Source organism: Geotrypetes seraphini, chromosome 4 (assembly GCF_902459505.1).
Source record: "Geotrypetes seraphini chromosome 4, aGeoSer1.1, whole genome shotgun sequence".
NCBI classification, from domain to species: Eukaryota; Metazoa; Chordata; class Amphibia; order Gymnophiona; family Dermophiidae; genus Geotrypetes; species Geotrypetes seraphini.
The window spans coordinates 22,043,491-22,065,759 of record NC_047087.1 but is presented as its reverse complement, the minus strand read 5'-3'; the positions used below and the strand labels follow the sequence as shown (position 1 = coordinate 22,065,759).

The following is a 22,269-nucleotide window of genomic DNA, read 5'->3' as shown; positions in this document are numbered from 1 at the left end:
ATCTCTTACATATTCATTTGAGGGCCCCTGATACAGAGGCAAACTCTCCCCTAAAGCTGTCATGCGGTTAAGCCATGCTGTGAATTCATCTAAATCTATGAACTCAGTCACTGGGACCAACTTGGGCCAACCAAAATGGAGACTCTGGTGGCTCACCTTATAGCACTACATACATTCTTAGAAGTGGTAGTGGCAGATTCCGCCAAGTGTGCTGTGGCTCCATTGGACCACTGGTACTTTTCTTGTCCTGGGCTGAGAAAAGAACCTGTGTTTTTGTGGCAGTGATGGTAAAGGCTCTTAGAAGCAGTTGCATAGATATCCAGTTGATATTCAAACTAGCTAGAAATGGCCGCCAACTGGTTAGCTCATATCTCAGTGAATAGCCAATCATTTTCAGCAGGATTTAACTGGCTATCACCGCTGAACATGACTGATTAGTGCCGGAAAATGCCAGTGATGTTGGGGCCATTGTTAGGCGTGACCACTGAAGTCCCAATATTCAGAACTCAACCGGCCAGGCTTAGCAGGCAAATAGGCCTGTGTTTTCATGCTAAACCAGTGTATCGCAAGCTATGTGCCACTAGTGTACCCCAGAGGATTCCAGGTGTGCCCTGAGATGCCGGCGAGGAGGAGAGACGCCAGCGCCGACTGACTGCTTACTGGACATGTCTCTTGCGGCAAGAGGCATGTCCTGTAGTCACTCAGACAGCACCGGCGCCTCTGCTCCTTCTCACATCTCCTCCGGAACCCCCCTCCCCCCACCGGCAGTAATAGGAGGCTCAGGGCTGCGGCTGGAGAACGCCCACGCATTTCCAGGTGCCTTCTATTTATTCATTTTCCACGTGCATAGAAACATCAATAGCAAAACATAACAAAGTACTTACATTTGTGCACAACCAAATCCCTCCCGCCCACACCCCCCCCCCAGTCCCCTGCCAGCAGCTTAAAAAGTTTACGACACACTGTGCTAAACCATAACCGGTTAAGTCTAAATATTGACCTAACCAGCCATGCGCTAGTCAGCATTGAAAAATCTGGATATTCAATGCTGGTTGCTGGAAAGAGCCCAGCATTAACTATCTGGGTTGAACACTGGTAGTGGGTAGTCATGGCGCTACCCATTGAATATCGGGGGTCATGTTTCCTGAAGAGATCGAAGCAGTTTATAACAAGGAAAACGTAGCAAGCAGCCAAGGTGGGAACTGGAAAATAGTAAAAGAGCAGAAGGAGGGCTGAGCACAGGAAGATTAATAACCTTCATCAACTGCACCAAGAATGGGTTTGAACCTTTGAAGACTGACTTAAGAAATTCTGTTCTGTCTTTCAGGAAGTAGGAGCTTATAAGGACGACCTCAGCTTTGAGCAGTTCCATTTGTTCTACAAGAACCTGATGTTTGAGCAACAGAAATCAGTAAGCACTGAGCTCATCCACAGTGGCTTCCTACCCTTCAGATCAGGCTCTGTATTGCGTGGTGTGGGATGCTGAACAAAGAAAGACAAAACAACAAAATCCAAATAGTACCAAAAGGATCCACAAAGGAAATGAAGTAGCAAAACAACAAAAAAGATGGTGGAACAGAGGATCGGATGTACCAGTTTTTAGTTTAATAAGTGTCCAAATAACTTAAAAACAATAATCTTAAAAAAACAATCCTCAAAGGATGTATAAATCAGATTTTCCAATCGGAAAATTCAGACCCTAGACCCGCCCTCCCAGGCGCGCCCAGTTCCACCCATCCCTGCCTTGTAATGCCCTAGCCCCACCCCCAGTCCCACCCTAGCCCCGCCCCTACCATTTGCTCTTGTCGGGCAGGGAGGAACTCTGCGCATGCGCGGCCTTCCTCCTTGCCCGACGCGATTTGAGGAGGCTTTTCAAAACCCGAACAAAGTGCCAGGTTTTGAAAAGCCACCCGGACATGTCCTCAAAAGGAGGACATGTCTGGGGAAATCCGGTCTGGTAACCTTATGTATACAGTCACAAGTGACCCACAGGATAGAAACCAAATAATGCATACAATAAACATGACCTCATCATGGGCCGTGTTTTGGCAAAATAAAATGCCTTCCTCAGGGGTCTTAAAGGGTCCACAAAAATCCAAGTAGTTAAGAGGCTACAAGCAATAAAAGAAGGACTCCTGTTCTTCTGTGGGATGAATTCTTCAGATAGCTGCTCCTTCCAAGCCTGGAACTGGGCTCTTTGGCTATCTGGGTGGAATGCTAGTGAAATCTAGTGAGGTTAAACGTGGACTTTTTCCAAGCCGATCAAATTGTGTACAAATTATGGTACCATATGGTAGAGAATGACACGGTGACAAAATTCATCACCGTTCCCGTCCCCACGGGAAACCATCTTCATGTCATTCTTTAAGGAGAGAGGGAAGAATCAGAGTATGAATGGCCACAACCACTGACCCACAAGCTTTGCTTTGAAGAATGCTGGTGTAGAAGGACCGAGGTTGAAATGCTGAGATTGAGCAGCAACATTCCAGAGCTGAGATTGTGATGTCATAATGCCTCATTCCACCAGTGCCTAAGAGCCAACCTCATCAGTGATGTCACAATGGCGTCATTATCCTATACTTGGCTCAAATAAGAATCAGAGTATGAATGGCCACAACCACTGACCCGCAAGCTTTGCTTTGAAGAATGCTGGTGTAGAAGGACCGAGGTTGAAATAGACACTAAAAAATGACATGGGATTATTTCCCGCGGTTATCCACGGGGACGGGAACGGTGATGAATTTTGTCACCATGTCATTCTCTACCATATGGCCCATCCATACATTCACCATCTCTTCCTCTCCCTAAGAGATCTTTTAGGGCTACTTGACCATCCAGATCACCTTTAGACTTCCCGATGGTGGAAGCTGTGCAAGTAATACGTCCTGTATGAAGTCAAGAGACTGGAACTCTGATTTCCCCGGTTCTATACTTGCTGCTCTGACTGTTAGGCCAGGGGTTCCCAAACCTGCTCTGAATATGAATATGCAGGAGATGAGAGGCAGTGATACGCAAAGTGGCCTGATAAATATTCGTTGTGGATATCCTGAAAACCTGACTAGCTGGAGGTCTCCCAGGTCAGGTTTGGGAATCATTGTGCTAGGCTACTCCTCAGCTCCATGTAGTATAAGAGCAGACTCAGGACTGGCTTAACCATTAGGCAAATGAGGCTGTCACCTCGGCTAACGCCTTCTGGGAGGCAGCAAAGAGTTGCTGCAATCAAAGCAACAATAGATCCCGACAGCCAGGTAGTGTTTCTCAGGTTGGTCCTGGAGTACCCTCTTGCCAGTCAGGTTTTCAGCATATCGTCAATGAATATACATGAAGTTGATTTGCATACACTGCCTCCATTATGCATATTCACTGTGGATATCTTGAAAATCTGACTGGCAAAGGGACACTCCAGGACCAACTTGGAAACATTAACCTAAAGAACCACCGTGGAGGGAGAGTAATATTAAAATAGCCATTTGGTCAGATAAAGAGCTTTTAGAAATTATCATTAAATGTGTACATTTAAAACAAAGTTAAATATTGTGATACCATGTATGCAGTGGCATAGCGAGGGTAGGAGGCACCAGGGGTGGTGACACCCCCTACCCTCTTCTCTGCCATGTGCACGCCTTCGTTTCCCCTCCCCTCCTTACCTCTTTAACTCTTCATTGATGCAAGCAGCATCTCTAACCTGCTCCTGTGCCGGCCTTGGCTCTCCTTCTAATGTCACTTCCTGGCAGGAAGTGACTTCAGAGGGAGAGCCGAAGCTGGCGCAGGCAGCAGGTTAGAGATGCTGCTTGCACTGACAAAGAGTTAAAGCAATACAAGAAGCGGGGAAGAGGAGAGGTATCGGTGCCCAGGGCCCTGTGCCCAGGGCAGACCACTCCCCTTTGCTACATTATTGCATGTATGTATTTCTACAGGATATTTCTGGGATGGGTGATATTGGGGGTAATCATGATTGTCAAGTTTAATTATGAAAATTATGGGGGTGGAATTTTTCAGCATGAAAGATGTTTGAGTTGGTAGGGGGGAATATAAGGCTGGAACTTAGCCTAGGGCAGGGGTGGGCAACGCCAGTCCTCGAAGGCCAGAATCCAGTCGGGTTTTCAGGATTTCCCCAATGAATATGCACTGAAAGCAGTGCATGAAAATAGATCTCATGCATATTCATTGGGGAAAATCCTGAAAACCCAACTGGATTCTGGTCCTCAAGGACCGGAGTTGCCCACCCCTGGCCTAGGATATCAAATACCTCTCTGCTGGCCTTGCAGATTGGAACCCTATGCTTTATGGTTTATTCGGTTTAACAATGTCTGGCTGGACTTTTCTAGTACTTGCTGGTTCTTGCTTGGGCAAAAAAAAAAGGGGGGACGAAAAATGTCTAACTTTCCCAGTTTTATTTAAAGTTTGATTGATCGCCTATCCTAGATTCTAGGCAATATACAATATTAATAAAAACGGGGGAAGACAAAAATTTGAACAAGATGTATACAAACAAAATATATAGACATAAGAAAACGAGAGGGAAAAGGAGGAACTACAATAAAGAGAAAAGATACATCAATGGGAAGAACAATAGAAACGAGAAAGGAGGATTAGTGTTCAAAAGTGTCTTTAAATAGAAAACATTTTCATGCGCCGTTGAATTTATCTTGATTTTTTTTTTCCTCTCTAATATATAATGGCAAAGAATTCCAGATTGAAGGGAGAACAAATGCAAATGTACAAAAATATATAACGAGCTTCCCTATGAAATCTTTCTCACGATAATTAAATGTGAACAAGTGTTCATCAGAAGAAAAAGTGTGCGCAGAGACCTGGAAGCTACGCCACACATATGTTGCCCCCACCATCCAATGGTAGCATATTTCTCATTGACTTTAATTTGCTTTGGTAAGTAAAACATCACAGTGCTTCATATAAATTCAAAAGACCATTAAGGTCATACTACAGCTATACAGAGCCATAGTAAGACCTCATCTGGAGTACTGTGTCCAGTTTTGGAGGCCGCATTATCAAAAGGATGTGAAGAGGATGGAGTCGATCCAGAGAATGGCCACTAGGATGGTATCAGGACTTAAGGACATCCCATATGAAGAACGTCTGACCAGGCTGCGCTTATATTCTCAAGAGAAAGGGGGGACATGATAGAAACATTCAAATACATCATGGGACGCATTGAGGTGGAGGAAGAAATCTTTTTTCTAAAGGGTCCCACGGCGACAAGAGGGCATCCGCTGAAACTCAAGGGGGGAAGATTTCATGGTGACACCAGGAAGTACTTCTTCATCGAGCGGGTGATTGATCAATGGAATGGTCTTCCACGCCAGGTGGTCGAGGCCAGTAGCGTGCTCAACTTCAAGAAGCGATGGGACAAACAGGTAGGGGTACCATAGAATTATGCTTAAAAGATTTGGGACCCCAGGGAGGGAGGGTTAGTCTTGAGTGGGCAGACTTGTTGGGCCGACGGCCCTTATCTGCCGTCATACTCTATGTTTCTAACTTAACGGTTCCAATGTGATGAATCACGTTTTGACCCTGCATCAGGGAACCTCGCAGCACTTGAGGGGGCTTGGGACCCTTTTTGGACCCTTGCCCTCCCTTTGGAGAATTTTGTCCTGATCTGACTGGCGCAACGTCAGCGGAGGGCCTGACCCGATCTGACTGGTGGGTCTTCACAAAAGCGTCCGGCTCTCAAAACTGTTTGCGGCTTCATTTGATTTCACTGAACAGTATTTCCAGTGGCAAAGTACGGCATAATTTTTTTTTTAAAAAGGTCTAAGTCCATTTTGGGCCGAGGGTGCTAGTCACCCAAAGTCGTTGGTGTCTAAATTCATTCTCAAAAATTTGTCTGTTTATATGTCCAGCTGTTTGCTGCCAAATTGTCTATCTTTATAGCACATTCTCAACCAAAAATTAATCCAAGTCCCAAATGCCCAGAACAAGAACTTTTGGAAGTGAGAGGGGCCAGCAAAGTGATGGACTGGACACCCAGACATGGCAACAGAGTAGTGGGGCACCTTACAGGGCACTGCTGTGAGCTTCACAAAAAGGGTGCCACCACAACTCCCTTGCAGGTCATGGTGAGACCCCCAAAACCTACTATACCCACCTATCTATAACCCCAATAGCCCTTATGGCTGCAGGTGCCACCTATATGGCAGTACAGATGGATTTGGGGGGATTTTGATGGGTTCATAATTTCCACCATGAATGCAGTGGTTAAGAGTGGCTTATGGGCCTGGGTCCTCCACTCTATGGTTCATTAGCCCACCCCCAGTCTACTTAAGCCACCTCTGTGCAGCTCTACTAGGCTTTCCTATGCTAGTTGTTGATGTTCCGGAGGCAGGTATGTACATTTTTATTCTGATTTTTATGGCAGTTTGAGGGGGTCAGTGATCACTGGAGGAGTGTGTGTGGGTTTGTACTTTGTCCCTGCAGTGGTTATCTGGTCACTTGTACCTGTTTTTAGATCGCCTAAGTCACAACGTATAAGTTCCGTCTAGGTAGTCTCGTTAAACTTTCAACTATCCCTGCAGGATGACAAAGTCTAGTTCAGTCCATATCCCGCCCACCTCTTGCCCTAACCACGCCTTCAAAAACGCCCCTTTGATCTCTGGGCACACAGCGGAATTCAGAGGTCTAAAAAGTCTATGGATACATCTAAAAAACCCGTTTTGATTATCAACATTTGGATGACCTATCTTTTAGGTCGTCCAAGTGCCAATTTAAGTGGGGTTTTAGACGTCTTTCTGTTTCAATTATGAACCTCATAGACTCCTACGCTTCTCCTGTAGCAGATTCAGGAATGATGCATGTCCACTTTAAGAACAGTGTGTGGTTGTGCATGCTGTATCTTAGAGGGAACACTGGTAGGGGCAGTTGGTCCTTTTGCCAGCTGGGAGCAGAGGTAAGCAGTGAGAATCTTAAAATCTACAAGTTCTGAGTTACATATAAATCCGACTTAAGAACTGCTTTAACAACGTAACTACCTGTAATTGAGATAGAAACCAAGTCCAGAAGTTGAACCTCAGATTTCCTTCATGCTTTGGTGTCAAGTTCAACTTTCTTTATCTTCAGCTGAAAACAACAGTAACTGTAGCTTGTGTCTCTTTCTTTCTGCAGGTTCTTGAGGAATTCAAAAAAGACTCATCTGTATTTATTCTTGGGTAATATATTTTAACTTAGCTTAAGTAATCTGTATAGTATAGCTAGATGAAAGAGAAGGTCATGTGATCAGTGTATCAGGTTGAATCAAGTTTACCTGAAGCAGGTGAATGCTGGTTTGTTTCCAGCTTTACAACACCCATAGATAGAAACATAGAAAGATGACGGCAGAAAAGGGCCATAGCCCATCAAGTCTGCCCACTCTATTGACCCACCCCATTAAGTCTGAATGCTAATGACCCAGTTCCTTAACTCGACCCTCGTAGGGATCCCACGTGGATGTCCCATTTATTCTTAAAGTCGAGCACACTGGTGGCCTTGATCACCTGCACCGGAAGTCTGTTCCAGTGATCTACCACCCTTTCTGTGAAGAAATGCTTCCTTATGTCACCATTAAATTTCCCTCTTCTGAGTTTGAGCGGGTGCCCCCTTGTGACCGAGGGTCCTTTGGGAAAGAATATATCGTTTTCCACCTCGACACGACCCGTGACGTACTTAAATGTCTCAATCATGTCACCCCTTTCCCTGCGCTCCTCTAGGGTATAGAGCTGCAGATGAAAGCACAGCAGTAATCTACTTGAATCCTCTGTCCTCCACTCCTCGCTTCCCAGAAACCTGGATCCAAAGTAATCTGATATGGAATTTGAGTGTATCCGCTTCATAATTTATCAGAAGCTAGGTTCCTCTTCTCTGAAAACGGTTTGCAAAGCAGTGGGGCAGTAGGGTTGTCCAATAAAACCTAAACCTGGAAAAATTCTGCAAATTGAAGTTTTTCCCTTGAATTTGATTGTGCTTGAGAATAACAGAAATTTAACTTTGCATAATCTTAGGTGCTAGTGAAGTATGCTAAATTTCTGTTATTTTCCACAATAAAGCGCAGATATTGAAGGTTCATGTAATAAAATACTGCTAGATATTTTTGCATAAAATGCCCTTTTATCAATGTATCATTGCTGAGTATGAAAACATAAAAGTTATAGCTATAATACCAATAAATATGTTCCATTAATTAAGCAAAAATAATAGCAAATTTTAAGAAAAATTAAGCTTCATGTAATCAGTGACTTTGAGCGACCCCAGGTTGAGCTTTAAAATTTTTTAAAAATTATTTTCTGATCAATCACAAATTCATGGGAAAAACTTCAATTCACCCAGGTTTTCCAACTTTAGGTTTTTTCGGGACAACCCTAGTGGGGCAGGCTTGCAGCTTTTGAACCAGTTGAGCAGATTGGTTTATGAGCTTATTAAGATTCCCATGTTTCTACTGAGCTGTTCAGGTTGAAATGCAGTAGTTGTCACAGTTAATTCATGTTATTTTCAAACATTGTTTTGGCCCAATATTTGAAGCCATTAAACTGGGCAATGTTGCTGAATGTGGGCTCTGCCTGTAGGTGGTGTCAGAACCCCATAGCTAAGCAGGTAAATGTAAGACAGCTCAAACGCTCGCTTAGCTATGCGAGCGCTAGTACTGAATATTACCAGCACCCTCATAACTATTTTCTCTTTTCGAAGTCCCGTGATCCCTCTTTCCTCCCCCTCCCCCAACCCTGTATCATGTAGAAGACCCCAGATCTACAGTGGAGCATTAGGGGCAGGATGAAGCCCCCTCACTCCTGCTCCTTGAGGTTGACTTGAGAAAATGGCTGCTGCGACATCTCACAGCAGCCTCGTGATGCTAAATAAGTACTGCAAGCAGCTGCACGAGGTTGTAGCAGCCATTTTTCTATAGCCAGCCACAAGGGTCAGGAGCAAGGATGTTTCGCTCCTGCTTCCAACGCCCCACTGAACCACTATGGAGCCAAGGTAGGCCTAGAAGGCCTCACTGGACCACTAGGGAGCAGAGGTAGGCCTAGAAGACCCCACTGGACCACTAGGGAGCAGGGTTAGGCCTAGAAGACCTACTTAGACCACAGTGGGATTGGAGCTGAAGGGATGGTGCTCCATAGGAGTGGGAGTCTTCTACACGGCACAGGCTGGGGGAAGGGGTTAGGAAAGAGGAGAAGCTTTTTCTAGGGGCTAGGATTGGGATCACGGGCCTTAAAAATCAGAAAATAAAAGTTATGCGGATTCTCAACGATGTTCAGCTGAATTTCTGATGGGACCGTAAATTAAGAAACAGCGAAGGAGACTCTGGTGTCCAATCACTTTTATTTTGTATCAAGACTCAACACAATCGTGTTTTGGCCCCAATGGGCCTGCCTCAGGAGTCTGAAACCTGAATGATGTTATGTACGCTATGCTTCTAAAGGAGTCAAAAACCAATATGATAGAGCGTTAAAAATGGCTCTCAAAGCCGACCTGGTGGTCCTAACAAAAGCTTGGCCGCAAACGTTTTACATAACTTTCTCTAAAGGAGCAAAGATAGACCCCCATAATCTCCAGCAGGCACTGCAGGACCATTTATCCCCAGATATTCAGTGCCGGAGCCCATACCACACCCGGCCCTGAATTTCTGGGGCTAAATTAGCCAGCGACGATCGTCGCTGACTTCTGCCAGCTGAATATTGGCCAGTTTCAGTCTTTTATAGACCTGAGGTTTTTTTGTATTGGTATAAGTATAAATATAGATATATATTCATACACATTGGTATAGAAACATACACAGCAGTACCTGCGGACTGTTGTATACACCATATTAAGTGCTATCATCAAATTCTATAACTTGGGGCTCCTTTTCCTAAGCTGCGTTAGCGTTTTTAGCGCACGCAGCATTTTAGCGAACGCTAAACCCGCGCTACGCGGCTAGAACTAAAGCCAGCTCAATGCTGGCTTTAAGGTCTAGCGCATGTGGCAATATAGCGTGCGCTATTCTGCGCCTTAAAGCCCTAACGCAGCTTAGTGAAATGAGGCCCTAGTGCCTCATCTTAGGTGCAATGCCTGTGTTATATCATAACATAATAGCAGTTAAGCATCTCAAGGTGAAAATCATTTTCAGTTATAGGTGTAAATACTATGCGCTGTCCTGTAACGTACACGCCAAAGTTGCTCATCCCCCTAATTCTATGCAAAGTGCCAAAAGTTGGGAAGCCCCTGCAGCAAAAGTTTTGGATTTCTGATTACAGTGGTGCCTCACACAACGAACTTAATTCGTTCCAGGAGCAAGTTTGTTATGTGAAAAGTTCGTTATGTGAAACGCGTTTTCCCATAACAATACATGTTAAAAAAAATAATTCGTTCTGCAGCATAAAATATGCTAAGATGACATAAAAAAAGATAAATTTGTCAAAATGGTGAAAATGGTGGTCTTGCTGAGGCCAAACTCTTTGACGAGGTCACACTGTTTTACCCCACATTCACTCCTTCTAATTATTTCCTGTTTCATTTCAACAGAAATCACCTTCCTGCTTTTTTTAGAAGCCATGATATATAAAAAATATTGAGTTTATCTTAAAAGGACGACTGTATACAGTGAGAGAGGGCAGTTAAGCGCAGTGACTAACGACTGCCTGCAGTGCCTGCGCGGAAGGATGCAATACATCGGCAGCTCGGGCGACTTCGTTGTGTGAAACGAAGTTCGTTGTGTGAAACGAAGTTCGTTGTGTGAAGTTCGTTGTGTGAAACGAAGTTCGTTGTGTGAATCAAGACATGAAGTTCGTTGTGTGCAGCGTTCGTTGTGCGAGGCGTTCGTTATGTGAGGCACCACTGTATATCCACACTTGCTTTCTCTGATCTTGCACTTCCAAATTGGACCCCTGAAGAAGACGTGTTTGTCGAAACACGGACCGTGTTTGGGCCCTTATTTTATGCATATGTGGATTTTTATTGGATCTGGACTTTTATTGCATCTTTGGAATCGTTTCAATAAACACCTGCATCAGAAACATCTTATCCCCCAGTTTTCTTTGGCTTTTGGTATCTCCATTTACTGTGGAACCGATGGGTTTCTGTTCTGTTGTAGTTGCTATGGCATACTTAGCCACACCAGTTTATACCAGCCATTGACTTGTCATAGTTGGGCACGCCTATGTTTCAGTATGCCAATGTGGCCTTGTGCTAGTGTTCTATAAAGTCTTAGGGACACCGTGAAGCTGTTACGGAATTAATGCTCTGTGCTCCATTGTGGTGCCACACAGAAGTCAATTCATACCGGCTTCTACGTGTAGCGGAAAATAGATTATGGTGGCATTATTTTTAATTTTGGCTTGGTATTTCCTTCTTTCCCTTCCGTCAGAAGCAAGGTTGTAGATGCTAGTGCTTTGAAGCCTTTATAACAACTAGGCACTGATTTTTTTTTTTTTTAATGTCTTATAGACCCTCTCATTCCTAATTTGGTCCTGATGCTATATTAAATGTGTACCTGAGGCAGTGGGAGGTTAAGTACTTGCCCAAGATCACATGAGCTGCAGTGGGATCTGAATTGGGCTCCCCTGGTTCTCAGCCTACTGCTCTAACCCTAGGGCTGGAAGAAACATCTGGTTCATTCTTCCCTGCTTGCAAGTAGGGTCCCCGCAACCTAACCTGATCCTTGACTGGTAAACTGGCCTGTCGGGTCTTATATGGGCAAATTAACTTGTTGAATGTCTTCCAAGTTCCTAATTTTATGGTATTCTCTTCTCTGCAGCAACACGGATCGACTCAATGCTTCAGCAGTTCATCTGCATGACTTCCAGAGATTCCTGCACCACGAACAACAGGTAGAGAGCTGTTTGGCAATGGTTCCTTCTTTATGCTACACATTTTGCAGGCTGGTGTTCTCTTATTTGTGCTTGAGACCATTTTTCAGTGCCATTTCTTGCTTAGGATCATTATTGAGAGCTTGACTCCGTCAGCTTTGAACAGATTTAGAAAGGTTCAGAGCTGTTCAGTTGGTATCGGAACTCTGAAGGGTAGTAGGCTCTTCGTTATCTGTGGCAGCTCAAGGGAAAATGCTTTAGTCAAGGTTAAACCAGTGCTGATTTCAAGGATTTCAGATCCATGACTAAACTCTTTCTAAGGAGGGCTGATCACTAACCCGAGCAGCATCAAACACTGTCACCTTTCTGCCCAGCAATTAATGCCTTGGAAAGGTCCCAGGCTTCCTGCAACCGGAACATATGCAGGTAGGGCTGGTCTCAGGGCACTGGTCCTTGACCTGGGGGCTGCCGCGGGAGTGGACTGCTGTGCACGATGGACCACTGGTCTGAACCAGCAGTGGCAACTTCTTATGTTCTTAGTTAATATCCCCGTTCCATCCCTGCGAATTCTGTCCCTGTTCCTGTCTCATTTCTGCAAGCTCTGCCTTAACTGCACAAGCCTCAAACACGCATGACTTTGTGCAAATGAGGACAGAACTTGCAGGATTGGGACAGGCACAGAGCTCGCAGGGATGGGATAGGGATGGAGAGATCCTGCAGGGATGGGGAAAATTTGTCCCCCCTAGCTCTGGGACATAGTTTATAAGAAGCTAAAGACTCTCCTCTTTGAGAACATATATACCATAGATGCATAACAATTACAACCTACCTTTGCAAATTACATAATATTGCATATTCAAGTTATTGAATGACTTCCTCATAATTTAGGTTTACCTTTAACTCACTCAACTGGATTTCAATTGAAACTACTGTACTGTATGTCTAATGTTTTCACTATACTTCCTGCTATGATGATCCATCTTCTTCCTATCTCCAGTATATATCACCTACTATTCTATCTAACCTCATTTACTGTTGTATTAGCTAAACATCCTTCGTAATCCTGAATTGTAAGTTGTCTTGAACCTAGATAGGCATAGAGCGACCCAGAAATCGTAGATTAGATTAGATATTTGCAGGCGCTGATATTCTGTGGCACTTATCCAGGCATATGCAGCTGCTACCCACTCACCAGGGACAGGTAGTGATTTTCAGTGGCATTATCTGGAAATAAAGCTACCGAAAATCATTATTGAGCTTCTAGGCGCCTAAATTTAGAAAAGACGTTTAGGCAGCAGGGATTGGGAGCAAAGAAAAATTTCAGGACTAACTAGGCTCCTAAATCTAGGGAAAGGAGTTGCAGGTCTAAATTTAGGGGCCTAAATTTTAGCTATCAAAATCTAGGGGAACGTATATCTTCAGGCCTCTCATTTAGACACTGAGCAGTTTTGAAAACTGACCCTTTGGCTGCTAGATCACCCAGTTGTTTCTTTTTGTTTTTAAAGGAGTCTTGGGCTCAAGATCTCAGCAAGGTCCGGGAGCGAATGACAAAATTTATTGATGACACAATGAGAGAAACCGCAGAGCCGTTCCTTTATGTTGATGAAGTGGGTAGATGAAATGGTTGGCTGTTTTCCCTTTTCCTCTGATGGCTGTTGAAGTGACTTCTGGTTTGCAAATGGCACCCTGCAGGCTTGACTGGCCTCTTCTTACTTTCCAGTGTGCGGTGCATGCCTTTGTGAAGCTCGATGGTTAAGAACATAAGAATAGCCTTGCAAAATTCTGTGGAGATAGAGTTTTAATTTTTCCAGATGTGACCAGGGCAACTCAATTGAAAAGGAAAGCATTTTGGGGTTTAAAAAACTTAGAATATTAGCCCTGGAAGCCACATTCTATCTTAAGTTTCCATGTAAATGTATTTTGAAATTTAAAGATTGTGAATACATATTTTGGGATTCAGTGCAGCTTGAACAATTTTTGCAATAGCATGAATCTAACAAATAGTTTCCATTTGACTTGAATAGAATAGGAGCTCGGAATGAATATTATACACCATTGTTATTTGATATTTTTAATCATGATTATGTTTGTATTTCTTAGCTGATCAGATTATTCTCCTGTGATGTGGACTTGAGAATATAGTGACCAATTGATGTTTTTTTAATTTCCTATATCATTTCTTTGTAAAATCCTTTCTTTGTCATTATTTGTAATAATAATGTTTAAACTTAATAACTAATAATAAAAAATGAATAGCCTTACTGGGTCAGACCAATGGTCCATGAAGCCCAGTTTGTCCTGTCAATGCTGTAGCATGGGAACTCACAGCAAGGATGTCACTATATAACTGATAAGTAGTATCGTGTTTCCCTGAAAATAAGACAGGGTCTTATATTAATTTTGTCTCAAAAAAATGCATTAAGGCTTATTTTCACAGGATGTCTTATTTTTTTTTTTTCCATGTACAACAATCATCTCTCCCTTCCTCTCTTCCACCCCAATTCTTCCTCTTTCCTTTCTTCCTCCTCCCTCCTTGTGCAGCATCTTTCGCTCCCTTCCTCCCATCCCCCTGTGCAGCAGAACCCCACTGACCCTCCCACTGTGAGACTGACATACACTACCTCCGAGGCCTCAAAAAACAGCAGTGCTCTGAACGGGCTGCTTTGCGGCCTTCCCCGCCAGGGCCTTCCCTCTGCCGCATCACTGAAGATGTCATCAGTGACATGACAGAGGGAAGACCTTGGTGGGGAAGGCCACGAAGCAGCCGGTTCAGAGCGCCGCTGCTGCTGCTGCTTTATGAGACCTCAGAGCAGAGATATGTCTGGTCTCACTGGGGTGGGGGGGTCGCTGAATTGATGAGTCCGATTTTTTCAGCGAATTGGGCAGCACTAGTGTCTGGGATGGAATCAGGGAGTGTCTTTAAAAATCATGCTAGGGCTTATTTTGGGGGAAACACGGAAGTAGTAGTAATGGCTTGTTATTGTTCATTTTTCTCTAGAACATTTTTAATGGTACTTAAAATATAAGTACTGAGCATAAAACATCTGGAAAAAAAGCAATTTTTGAAACCAAAAAATAGACTTTTTTCTGGTTCAAAAATTGATATTTTCAGGATGAGATTTGTAGACATTTTCAGCAAAACATTTACAGGTGGAATTGGATGTCATATCAAAAAATTCCCCTCCACATATTGTAGCACCAGCCCCCAGTAATGCAGGAAAGCAGACAGGGGATTCCTGTGTAGCCTGAAGCAGCTTAGAAGGAAGTACACATTTTAGTTCTTGGTTCTGACTAACTATAATTGTCTTTTTGTTTCCCATTCTTAGTTCCTCACTTACCTTTTCTCCAAAGAAAACAGCATCTGGGATGAAAAATATGACGAGATCTCTCCCCAGGATATGAATAATCCTTTATCTCATTATTGGATTTCTTCTTCACACAACACGTAAGATTTCACACAGCTTAATAAGAAGAGAGAATAGTGCAGGAATCTAGAGGTTTATTGAATCATGCTGTTACAGGAGAAATGTTCAGTACTGTGCTCTGGACAACTCATCTAGTCAGCTGGCAAAATGTGTTTATTCCAATTTTAAAGAGATTCACCTAAGGTACAGTTTAACATAAAACTTAGGGCTCCTTTTACCAAGGTGCGCTAGTGGTTTTAGCATGCGATAAAATGCCGCACACCTCCTTTTAAGCAGGTGGTATTTTTTTGGCTAGCGTGCGCTAATCCTGTGCGTGCACTAAAAACGAGCCCTAAGTTTTGTTAATAGCATAGCAATAGTAAAATTACACAATGTGTAATTAAACTCTGGAATTCTTTGCTAGAGAATGTGGTGAAATCAGTTAGCTTAGCGGGGTTAAAAAAACAAAAGTTTGGATAAATTCCTAAAAGGGACGTTCATAGGCCATTCATTGTTTTCGCTCCCTTCTGTGAAAGGATGTAAATATAAGAAATTTCAGGAACGATTACTATCTTTCCAGGCAGCCTCATGGACTAGGGATTTAACTCATATATTCACACTCCCAACTTCATAGCAACAATTTTGACGTGCCTTAAAAACGTATCTTTTCAGGGAATACTTCAGAAACCTTCAAAATCCTTAAGGGCATAGAGAGAGTAAATAAGGACAGATTCTTCAAACTGAGAGGAGCCACAAGCACTAGGGGTCACTCGGAGAAATTGAAAGGGGACAGGTTTAGAACAAATGCTAGAAAATTCTTTTTTACGCAGAGGGTGGTAGACACATGGAACGCGCTTCCGGAGGAAGTGATAGGCCAGAACTCTGTACAGGGATTCAAGAAGGGTTTGGATAGGTTCCTGGAGGATAAAGGGATAGAGGGGTACAGATAGAACTTGAGGTAGGTTATAGAAGTGGTCAGAAACCACTTCACAGGTCGCAGACCTGATGGGCCGCCGCGGGAGCGGACCGCTGGGCGAGATGGACCTCGGTCTGACCCAGTGGAGGCAACTTCTTATGTTCTTATGTTCTTAAGTTAGAAATCGGATGTCTATTCATTTGTATTATTAGTCTTTGTGAACCGCGTAGAACTTAATGGTATTTGCGGTATACAAGTGAGTTTTATGTTATGTTATGAGATGGCTTGGGGAAATCCACTGCTTATTCCTAGGATAAGCAGCATAAAATCTGTTTCACTACTTGAGATCTAGCTAGTTTCTTGGGACCTAGGTTGGCCACTGTTGGATACAGGATGCTGGGCTTGATGGACCTTCAGTCTGTCCCAGTATGAAAATTCTTATGTTCTTATGTGAGCCAAGTATAGGACAATCAAGCCATTGTGACTTCACTGAAGAGGTTGGCTCTTAGGCATTGGTGGAATGAGGCATTATGACATCACAGTCTCAGCTCTGGAATGTTGCTACTCTTTGGGTTTTTTGTCAGGAACTTGGTACCTGGGCTGGCCACTGTTAGAAACAGGATACTGGGCTTGATGGACCTTCAGTCTGTCCCAGTATGGCAACTCTTATGTTCTTATGACTATAAGCATAAATACAGTCTATGAGGTAAATTTGGAAATGGCAAATCAAATCATAGTAATAGGGCTAACATGATACAGGATCAAAATTATAATCATTTAATAGCTCTGTGAAACAATCATACAGGTTTATTCACTTTATATACTGCCTAATTACATATAGCAAATACAGTGGTTTACAATATTAAAATAAGGGTGAAGAAGAACTCCATTATAGATAGGACAGAACAGAACCCTCCCCAAACCTCCCCCCAGAAATAAGACAGAAAGCCCCTCCATACATCCACAGTCTTATCACATCATATCATATCTTCATATATCATTTCATATTGTATCCACTTTGTACCTCACATACTCCAGGCCCATATTCTATAAACAGTGCCCTAACTTAGGCACTGGTAGGAAAACGCCATTTAAAAATGCTTTTAAAAGAAATTTCAGTCTCACCTAAGGAAGCGCTTTACGATGCCTAATGCTATTGTAGGCGCCTAGAAAATTGACCCCATTTAGAGAATCCAGGCCTACATGCATAATCTAAACCAGTGGTTCCCAACCCTGTCCTGGAGGACCACTAGGCCAGTCGGGTTTTTGGGATAGCCCTAAGGAATATGCATGAGAGAGATTTGCATATAATGGAGGTGACAGGCATGCAAATCTGCCCCATGCATATTCATTAGGGACATCCCCAAAACCCGACTGGCCTAGTGGTCCTCCAAGACAGGGTTGGGAACCACCGATCTAAACCACATAAAGAAAGGGCTGCGATTTATACGGCCCAATGTAAGCGGTTGCTGTATGCAATCAGGGGCTGAATATTGATGCTTCATCGCAAAAACCTCAGCGCTGCCTCCAGAACACTAACCGCGAATATTCAGCGGGGATAACCGGTTACGTGCCAGTGAGCATCAGTAGTTAGCTCAGAAAGCAATTTAAGTGGGCACCTGGAAGTGCGCGGACATCTACGCAATGACATCACACTGACATTCGTGCATGCGCGAAGGCCCTGAGCTGCTTGGGGGGGGGAGGGGTGCCAGCAGAGAAGACGGTCAGAGAGAAGGAGAGGCGCTGGCACCGGCTGATTGCCTTCTGGACGTGCCTCGCCATGAGAGGCACGTCCTGTAGGCAAAGAGCCGGTGCCTCTCCTCCTCCTCAGCGTCTTGTGGCACACCTGAAATCTCATGAGGCACACTAGTCAGGCTAAAGAGAGGTCTCAAAGTCCTTCCTCGAGGGCCGCAATCCAGTCGGGTTTTCAGGATTTCCCCAATGAATATGCATGAGATCTATGTGCATGCACTGCTTTCAATGCAGATTCATTGGGGAAATCCTGAAAACCCGATTGGATTGCGGTCCTCGAGGAGGGACTTTGAGACCCCTGGTAAACGGTCAGTCTTGTTGCTAATATGTGCTGAATATCATTTCAATTGAACTGTCGTCATTATTGACATTCTACAAGACCATTGTCCTTTCAGCTTCCTGCATCAACATTCCGTCATGTCAAGCCCGTTTTCTAGATTTGTTTTAACATTTTACTTGGCATTGCCACATGCCAGGCAGGGGATCTTGTCTCCTTTAATACATGAACTGTGCTTGCTCCAGACTGCACATTAGGGAGGGGCTCTATGTCATCCACTTTCTAATTCTTACGCCTTCTTTTGTTTAAGGTACCTCACTGGTGATCAGATTCGAAGTGAATCTTCCACAGAAGCCTACGTCCGCTGCCTGAGAATGGGATGCCGGTGCATTGAGTGTGAGTTGTGCATTATTAATAATGCAGATTCACTTTTTAGCTTTCTAAAAAGTATACTGATGTTTTGCTTTGAGATCATTGTACATTAGTGTCTATTGCTGTTTCGTTTTGTGTGGTTATATGGTTTATATCAGGGATCTCAAAGTCCCTCCTTGAGGGCCACAATCCAGTCGGGTTTTCAGGATTTCCCCAATGAATATGCATTGAAAGCAGAGCATGTATATGGATCTCATGCATATTCATTGGGGAAATCCTGAAAACCCGACTGGATTGCGGCCCTCAAGGAGGGACTTTGAGACCCCTGGTTTATATGGTCACCTGTTTTGTTTTTGTTATTTGTGATTATAATTTGTAAACCACTGAAAACTAGTCAGTTGACTGGCAGTGTGTAAATGTGATACTAAAATGCAATGAAAACGAAAATAGGTAGTTATTCATATACCCCTCCCCCCCCCGTCCTTTTTACAAAACTCTAGCGTGGTTTATAGTGCCAGCCACAGAGGTAACAGCTCCAATACTCATAGAATTCCTACGAGTGTTGGAGCTGTTACTGCCCTGGCCAGCACTAATAACTGTGCTACGGTTTCGTAAAAAGTGGGGTGGAGTTGGGGGGTAATTGTTTATTCAAGCAATGATGTTCTCACAGAGCAGTGGTAGGTAATTCCAGTCCTCGAGAGCCGGAGCCAGGTCAGGTTTTCAGGATAGCCACAATAAATATGCATGAGATAGATTTGCATCTCAAGGAGGCAGTGCATGCAAATCCATCTCATACATATTCATTGTGGATATCCTGAAAACCTGACCTGGGTCCGGTTCTTGAGGACTGGAATTGCCTACCCGTGTCACAGAGTATCCACAGACTTCATATATATTCTTAATTTAAAGCAGTGGTTCCCAACCCTGTCCTGGAGGACCACAAGCCGGTCGGGTTTTTGGGATTATCCTAATAAATATGCATGAGAGAGATTTGCATATAATGGAGGTGGCAGGCATGCAGATCTGCTCCATGCATATTCATTGGGGCTATCCTGAAAACCTGACTGGCTGGTGGTCCTCCAGGACAGGGTTGGGAACCACTGATTTAAAGGGCCGTGATCTTCAGGAGCTTGAAGAAAGCATTTTGGTACTTTTCTGCATCCTTTATAATGAAAAAAGATACTGGTTTCCGAGTTGCACACTGTGGTCCCATCAATTCTTTCAGTGCCCTTCTATTGCTCTAGTGCAGGGGTAGGGAACTCCGGTCCTCGAGAGCCGGTTTTCAGGATTTCCCCAATGAATATGCATTGAAAGCAGTGCATGCAAATAGATCTCATGCATATTCATTGGGGAAATCCTGAAAACCCAACTGTAATACGGCTCTTGAGTACCGGAGTTCCCTACCCCTGCTCTAGTGGTTTAAAGAAACAGCAGTTCCTCCTGACAAGCTGAGGGGCGGGGCTATAGGTGTAGGGAGTCCTGCACGTGCCCAGTAAGCTCAAAAGCTTACCTAGCTAGGGGAGAGCACCAGCACTCAGGCTCAGTCAGGACTTTGGTGTGTGTGGAAGGCTGAACAATAGCTACCAACTACGCACTTTCTCTCACCAGGGATTTTAACCCTTCATTTTCCCAAGTAGTGTGAAAGCTTGCTTGTTGAGTAAAATTGAAACAGGATGTATTATGAAGAGAGAAAATTAATTTGTGTCTTTTTTTCCTTCATGTTCTTCAGTGGACTGCTGGGATGGCCCAGATGCCAAACCCATCATCTACCATGGATGGACGCGTACAACCAAAATCAAATTTGATGATGTGGTGCATGCAATTAAGGACCATGCATTTGTCACAACCGAGTAGGTGTTAATCCCTTCACAGAAAGGATTCAGCAGGGTTAGCTGTAAGATGTGGCAAACAGAAAAAAGCATAGTCTGAAGGGGGCTTTGGGCCCCCAACGTTTTGCTTCAGACTTTAAGAACTGCAAATAGCTACATTGCACTTAACCTTTCTTCTTCTGCTCCTAGATTATTTCTAACTCCGCCTATAAATTGTCCACGGAGTACAGTAAAAACATACAATATAAACACACATAACATTAGCATATAAAACTATTCAAAATGCAAGCAGTCGCCGGGTTAAGAACGGGTTCCGTTTTTTAAACCATTCTTAAGTTGAATTTATTTGTAACTCAGATCCTGTACAGTACACAGTCTATAAAAACATTAAAGAAACAGTCCTCAAAATAAACAACTGTAGTTTAAACAGAAAGAAAAGATAGGAGGTTACACTTACGTTTGTTCTTCATCCGTCCCATTGTTCCCTATCCAACATTTCTCCCTCTCATCTCTCTCTTCCCCATGCATCTGTACCTCATGCCTCTCCCACTACCTTATCCAATATTTCTCTCTCCCTCCCTATGCCCAACAATTTATCTCTTTCTTCATTTCCCCATGTGCACCCCATCTCTCTTTCCCTCTCACTCAGACGCCCATGCCTAATTTTTTCTATTCCCTTCCGATCCCCAACTCAGCATCTCTTTCCCTCACTCCCTCTATTCTTCCAGCCTATGCCCCAAGTTCAAGCCCCCTCTCTCCCTCCCTCCCTCCCTCCCTCCTTTATCTGAAGTTTTCTTCCTTCTTTCTGTGTCCCAATGCACCCCTCGTCCTCTCTTCCGTGTCCCAGTGCACCCCACGTCCTTCTCCTCACTTGCTTGCCTTCTACGGATGTTACCTCCTCTGGCCTGCTCCCTCCTCCCTGCCAAACTTCTCTTCTCAAAACTGCGACTGTGGGTCCTGCACGTGGCCTGCAGCTGACCCAGAAACCTTCCCAGCATAGGGTCATCTGTGGCCACGTGTAGGAACCACAGCCACGGGTTTGAAAAGTACGGTGGGGATAAGGGAGCCAGCCACAGGAGGTAAGACATATGGGAGGGAGGTAAGTGAGAAGGAGGATTTGGGGCACGCTGGGACATGGAAGAGAGGAAGAGGGTTACGTTGGCACATGAAGGGGGAAGAAGAACCCAAGTTCGTAAGTACAAGTCTGACATAAGTCGGGCGTTCTTAAACCAGGGACTGCCTGTGTATACAGCACCATGAGGCAAGCAGGTGAGTGCATCCCAATTTTAACCCGTATTTTATAACAAAATATGCCGATGTAAAGCCTAAAATACAGGGACCTGAACATTTGTGCACTGGGTGCATGCAGTATTACGGCCATTAAAAACAAAAACATATAGAATATAGATCAGTGGTTCTTAAACCTGCCCTGGGGAACCCCCAGACAGTCGGGTTTTGAAGATATCCCTAATGAATATGCATATATTAGAGATGGCAGGCATGTAAATCTGCCTCTGCCTCATTAGGGATTATCTTGAAAACCTGACCGGCTGGGGGTCCCCCAAGACAGGTTTTGGGTTTTTTTTTAAATTCTTTATTCATTTTAATACAATAAGTGAAACAGTATATAACATCCATTTGGTCTTACATACATCACTTAATATACAAAACTCAATTTCAAATTCCATATCCCTCCCCTTCCCTATTCAATAACATTCGTCAACTCAAGACAAACATATAATAACCTCCCCCCTCCCACCTTTGTTACTCTCAAAAGAAAACCAAGAAGTCCCCACCCCCTCCCCCCTTCTTGGATGTGCATATTTAAGGGGAAAAACTTGATATTCAATCATTACAGTATTTTGTTAATGGCTCCCAAATATCCTGAAATTTCTTAATGCCCCCCCTTTGTATGGCAATTTATGTATGGCAGATTTAAGAA

General features: G+C 43.9%; 1 protein-coding gene across 6 annotated transcripts in view; it reads left to right on the top strand.

Moving 5' to 3' along the window:
* PLCG2 (phospholipase C gamma 2) overlaps nt 1-22,269 on the top strand; it is a 210,632-nt gene that overhangs the window by 103,116 nt on the left and 85,247 nt on the right. For all 6 annotated transcript variants that reach the window (XM_033941197.1, XM_033941196.1, XM_033941199.1 and 3 more), the window contains 7 exons: nt 1,328-1,411; nt 7,123-7,166; nt 11,726-11,798; nt 13,283-13,384; nt 15,104-15,222; nt 18,437-18,522; nt 20,228-20,348. In XM_033941197.1, coding sequence (XP_033797088.1) covers nt 1,328-1,411; nt 7,123-7,166; nt 11,726-11,798; nt 13,283-13,384; nt 15,104-15,222; nt 18,437-18,522; nt 20,228-20,348 — 629 coding nt within the window. The remainder of the gene's footprint in view (nt 1-1,327; nt 1,412-7,122; nt 7,167-11,725; nt 11,799-13,282; nt 13,385-15,103; nt 15,223-18,436; nt 18,523-20,227; nt 20,349-22,269) is intronic.